The sequence below is a fragment of the Harpegnathos saltator genome, unplaced genomic scaffold (genome assembly GCF_003227715.2).
Source record: "Harpegnathos saltator strain DR-91 unplaced genomic scaffold, Hsal_v8.6 scaffold374, whole genome shotgun sequence".
Classification (NCBI taxonomy): Eukaryota; Metazoa; Arthropoda; class Insecta; order Hymenoptera; family Formicidae; genus Harpegnathos; species Harpegnathos saltator.
Window position 1 is genome coordinate 806,501 of NW_020230177.1, and position 6,000 is coordinate 812,500.

Sequence of the window (6,000 nt, forward strand, 5' to 3'; positions counted from 1 at the left end):
TCCGATTTTTATCGCGTCCTGCGGAAAGAATTTGTTCGTCGACCGAGCGATCGTCGTCTCGTTACCTCTCTGATCCTTCGCCAATGTCCCGGCGTACGTCTCTATCGTAGAATACGGCGGACTTAACGTCGAAGAGAGCAAAAAGCTGAACTGAACTTCTTAACTCTGATCGGCCAGATGAAAAAAAGATGAGAAACGCAGGAGACGAAAAATTGCGAATGCGTAAACGAACATTACGTAATCCGACAGCTGGCGGAAAATATGAATGGTAGGATAATATTATATAGTAATAGAGTGACGCGAGTATTATTTAATACGTTACAATAGAGTGATATGAGAATGACGATGACTGATTAAATAAATGAGATGGAAGTAGGAGGGCGGGCGGGGGAGAGAATAAACATTCGCTCGGGCGCGTTTCACTTTCGGCGCGTTCGTCCGCCAATCAGCGCGACGGAGATTCGCGGAAACGTCGCGCGTAATTATCGCGTGGAGTTCGATAGCGAAGAGCGGCGCGAACGCGCCGAACGCTCCGCGCTGCCGGATGAATATGGGTCCTGGTCTTTTAATTATGGGCTCATTAACGAGCGGTTTAATCTGAAAACTTTGCGCCGCGTTTGTTTTCTGTACCTAATGTTTATCTTTCACGGTTGCCCGCGCGCGCGCACGGCGATTCCGGTGCGATTAAAGCCCGGGCTAGCAATGACGGCAGACCCGCCGCTTCCACCCGGTTGCCGCATTCACGTTAAATTCCTCTTGTTTACCTAGCGACATGAATATGAAGGAGCCCTTCCGGGATAATTTCCACGAGAGCGAGGCTCTCATTAAAATCGTTACGGCTGGTTCTTACTGTCGTTTTTTTACGCCGATTCGTCGAAAGTGGGTAACGAGCGAGCGTACCAAAGAAGCGCCGACCGCGCGCAGCACATTATCATATTAATATTGTTAGCAGGATAATATTCACGCGAGTCGTTTGATGTTATGAGGTCATAATCCATGCTCAAATATCTTTGCTCCGTTGTGGATCCACCGTCTCTAATTAACCCTTCGCAACTCTCAGTCCGGCTTTCCCGGTTATATACCCTTGCTCGGTTCTCTGATACCATTCTCTTTCACGGGACCTTATCAAACGCGCCAGATTAAATAAGTTATTATCACAACGTTACCATGCAAGCAAATGCGCGCGGCTGTATGCATATGTGTGTGCATCTTTGTGTCTCCGTCCGCAGTTGTTTCCCGAGTGTTGCGTGTCGTTATGTGGTATGCACTGTGGGAGAAAGAAAAGACGGAGAGTCTCTCTCCGTTCCTTCAGCTTTCGCCCGAGTCGGAATTTCGGTTCTACATTGATCGCGCAAATTCTCATCCTTCATTCTCGGAGGCTTGGCAGTTTTGCTGGTCACTCGAGGTCGAGGGAATTCGCAGAGTTAATGCAGGACCGAAATCTCGACCCGGGTAATCAGGAAGGTCTCCGTAGACATCCGGAAATGCGCTGCACGTCGGCTACGCCGGCAAACTGACGTTTCAGCGGTCGGGCAAGAGAATTCACGGCTAAGAACGTAGAATGTTTAAAGCTCGAGACGTGTGGAAAGTGGAAGGCAAAACTGAGGCGAGCTTCTGCCGTAATTGAAAGCTGAGGAGAAATGCGTCGGTCGCTTCCCCCCTTCCCCAGGATACAGTTACGCGCGAATACAACGAATATGCATGTATTCGCGCGGGACTAATATGCGCCGCGGCTGGCGTGATTAAGCGCGCGTTTCGCATGAATTTAGACGCGCCGGAGACGAGATTAGTCGGCGTCCCAACTGGCCAGTTGGAGGAGGGTCGCGATCAACTGGAGATCCGTTGTCTCGCCGACGCCAATCCGCCGGCCTCGATCCTCTGGAGGAAAACGAAGAGCCCCGGTGTGACGGAGGTGGCCAGTATCGGCGAGACTCTGCTGTTCTCGCCGATTTACAGAAACCACGCGGCCGTTTACCTCTGCGAGGCGTCCAACATCGAAGGCGAGAGCAGCCCGGTGTCGGTCCAGGTGTCCGTGAACTGTACGTAACGTCTGTACGCCGCTATACTCGCGCATCGATCCGTCATCTCTATTCGAATTATGTGGCTCGAAGTTCGCGCGACCATAATTTATGGGATAGTGAGAACTTTCGCGACTACTAAGTATAACTCTCGGCGATTGTTTCACCGTATCGCGATCTCAAATCGCTCGCGATGGCGATAACCGCACGTAAATTTTAAATTCTCGAAATACTACACGCTCGGGAGAAAAGGATCGCTGGAATTAACGAGTCGAACGGAATGTTGAAAATCCGATTTGTTTCCAAGAGGTAGAAGTTCTATTTCTTTGCATTTGGCACATTAATTCGAGCAGTCTCTTTTTCTCCGCATGCGATTTCCATCTTCCAATGAATCGTCACAGCCATGATTGTGATGTGCGCGGTGTTACACTTTTTGCGTCGCTAACAATCGCAAGGAGTCTGCTGTGTCGTGATTCTTCGAGCCTCGCGATTGTTACGAGCGCGCGACGTCGTGTACATCTTTTAACGCGGTAATACGTAATCTTCTATTGGGTGTGTGAATATGACTCCGCCCTTTTTTGTTAAAATAAAACACATTTGCTTGTTTAGAAAATTAAAGAAAAGTTTATTGAAAGTATGCTCCATCTGCAGCTACAACCTTTGCCCATCTTTCAGGTAATTTATGTATTCCTTGCCTGGTCTTTTGAGCTGATCCAATTATCAAGCCAAATTTTGATACTTTCGTATGAAGTGAACCGTTCTCCCGTAAGATCTGACTGCATCGTCCGGAATAAGTAGTAATCTGAAGGAGCTATGTCTGGCGAATATGGCGGATGGAGTAGCACTTCCCAGTCCTGTCCATCTAAATATCTTTTCACGACTTCTGCGGTATGTGGTTTGGCATTATCATGCTGAAGAATTAATTTGCTGTGCCTATTCACCCATTCTGGCCGTTTTTCTTCTATGGCTCGCTTCAAACGCATTAGTTATCGTCGGTAAACTTCTTCTTTAATAGTTTGGCAACAATCCTCTGTCAATAATGCTTCCAATTCAGCATCTTCAAATTTTTTTGGTGGTTTCCCATGTTCTCTGTCTTCAGTTCCGAAATCATTATTTTGAAATCGTCGAAACCATTCCTTACAAGTTGTATTAGATGGAGCACCGTAAATCTCCACAAGCAAACGATAAGTTTCCGCTGCACTTTTCTTTGCAATAAAATAGTGTAATAATACTTCCCGCAAATGATGTTTGTTTGGAACGAAAACCGACATTTTCAAGTAGGGTAAAACATTTGTTGCTTACACTTAAACCAAATTTCACGTAGTGCGTTTGAAAGTTGACATGAAGTACTATCGAATACAAGTGTTGCCAGTTATTAGTACACGTTAACAATACTAAAAGCAACATCTGTTGGGAAAGGGCGGAGTCATATTCACACACCCAATAGAAAATTTCCGCGAAGCTGATTCCGCGCGTAAAAATGCAGATACCGGGAATAGTCGCGAGCGCAATTCACCGTGAACGATCTTTAATGCCGTTTTCTCTTCGCAGATCCACCGACAATCAGCGCGGTTGGGCCGGACCGGCTGACCACCGCGTTATTGTATTCCGGTGCGTCCTTTGAGTGTCACGCTGACTCCATGCCGCCGGCCGAGTACAGGTGATCCGTGTTGTTTACTCGGCCTTTGGCCTCCCTCTGATTTTTCGCAACGTTCCGCAAGCGCGACATGTAGTGTTCCCACGTGCAGAGAAATATGATTCGCAAAGCGAAAGCCAGCATGCCCTGCAGTCTTGATATCATTCGGTTACATTGTAAATATACTCATTTTACGTTTATTTTACAGTTCGAACGCGGATGTTTCACTCGCAACTAGATATTACTTTTTACATCTTCGTATTTCATATTTTTAATTTACCTCACGATTATATAATTGACTTTTTTCCCATTAAAACTCCATGTCCGCGATGATACCGCATCGTCGACATAATTTTTCCGAACGCTTCGCCAGCGCGGGATATATAACTTGTATGAAAAAAAAATATATATCGTCCGGAACGAGCGCGGCGCGCTCTTGATGCCATTAGACTACCAAATTACGGATATATTCATTTTACATTTCCAATGCGGATACCCATCTCGCAAGTGGCTATTGCGTTGCTATTTTTTGTATATCTCCGTACTTCGTATGTTCAATCCGTCCGACGATTACGTTTTTGTATAATTGGCTTCTTGTTCTCCCTTAGAGCCTCGCGTCCGCGACGCGTTATTGCATCCAGCCGCAAAAAATGTTCTCCGCACGTTTCGATCGCTAGATAATTTTTCATACAAAAATATCGTCCGGGACGCGAGAGTAATACGCCTTATAGTTGTACAACATCAGACTACCAAATCGTGAGTATACTTCTTTTACATTCCCAACGCGGATATCCGCTTCTCATACGAATAGCTATCGCCTCGTCGCGTTCTATGTTACGCACATATCCTCATATTCTACTCTCATTTCTCCGTCTCGATTATGCGTGCACTGTGCATTTCTTTCGGCCGCTGGAGTCGCGCATTCGCGATTATGTTTCGACATCGCGCCGCACCATTTTCCCCACAAACGGGAAACAGGCTTCCCGTTTTCTTTCTCTTTGCGTTGCTTGTTCTTAAATTTCTCCTTCGCTAACGGCGCCCTCTCTGTACGACGGATTCGCAACAGGAAATATCTTTAACGTGCAAATTCTCGTGCGGCCACGCGTGTGCAGATGGGCGCAGGTATTCACGGACGGCCGGATGCCATTGGAATGCGGCACAGGGCAGCGATTGATCCTGACGAACGTGACGTACGAGCAACAGGGCCAGTACATATGTCTCGCCTCCAACAAGATCAATGGGAACGTCAGAGAAGTTAAAAGCGACCCTGTGTCCCTGCAAGTGGTCGGCGCGCCACGGGTAAGACGGCGACGGTCGCGTCGGGGCATTGAAAAAGTCTCGTCGCAAATCAGAATTACCGGCGCGGCTCGCGGCCGACGTGGACGAATCGCGTTTTCCGCTCGTATTGCCGCGAAAAAATATATCGCTTCATTACTTTGCGCGATTCTGGGTCATTGAATATCTCTGGCCGCTGCGGTAATAGGATATCCGCGAGAGTATTCCCGCTCTCTTTCTCTCTCGTCCGTTCGTATAATATTGCGGCGAAAATTGGCGAAATGCAGTTTTTTTTAACGATGAGGAAACGTTACTAACGTGTATTAATCATATTTCGCTTGAGCACTTTGAAGCGGGAAACTGCTTTAGAACGCGCTGACTGCGTTTATACTTTGTAGAAAAATTAAAAAAAGATAATAATATGAGGACGCGCACGTGCGTCTGATGTTTAAAGGAAAATAATCGACGTTCAAATTGAAAGTTATGATCCTCTCCGGAGAGGATCATAAACTTTCCGCATACGTTATTTTCTAGAGAGGTACGAAGTTACGAAGTTACTGCCGCTGGTAGAGCCGGTTAAAGAGTTGCGATGCTTTCCAATTTGTCTGAGTCTCGGAACCGATCGGGATCGTCCAACGATTGCTCCGATCGTTTACGCATCCGATTGTCCACACGCAACTCATATATTATTTATTATCGCCTAATAACAACGCATCGATATTATTACTCAGCACAAACGACGTGCCAATATTTTCGTTAATTATAATAAAACGTGGCGCGAAGTTAGAAGATTATCCCTCAAATAACATGGACAGTGTGTGTGCACGCATACAAACTAACAAACGCACACGTACTAGATTCCGAAAATAATTACAAATAGTGATATATACTTCGTAATATTTCCGTTGTCAATACAGCGCGCGGATATTATGTTATCGTCGAGTTTCATTGCCCATTATACGCGATATTAAAAATCAGTACCTTTGTTAATTGTCGCGAATACCATAATTGTTCCGTTTACAGTAGTGCAATCGGTATTGCGCAGGCACCGACCAGTTCTCATTCCATTCG

At 46.3% G+C, this 6,000-nt stretch overlaps 2 protein-coding genes across 6 annotated transcripts in view; one reads left to right on the forward strand and one right to left on the reverse strand.

The window, feature by feature from the left end:
* LOC105189402 (hemicentin-1) overlaps nt 1-6,000 on the forward strand; it is a 194,145-nt gene that overhangs the window by 173,965 nt on the left and 14,180 nt on the right. For all 4 annotated transcript variants that reach the window (XR_003113175.1, XR_003113173.1, XM_025300545.1 and 1 more), the window contains exons 6-8: nt 1,770-2,039; nt 3,570-3,678; nt 4,767-4,953. Coding sequence is in view for 2 of the 4 variants with exons in the window: in XM_025300545.1 (XP_025156330.1) it covers nt 1,770-2,039; nt 3,570-3,678; nt 4,767-4,953 (566 nt within the window). In the remaining 2 variants the exon portion in view is untranslated. The remainder of the gene's footprint in view (nt 1-1,769; nt 2,040-3,569; nt 3,679-4,766; nt 4,954-6,000) is intronic.
* LOC109504429 (uncharacterized) overlaps nt 1-6,000 on the reverse strand; it is a 64,577-nt gene that overhangs the window by 42,612 nt on the left and 15,965 nt on the right. The window lies entirely within an intron of this gene.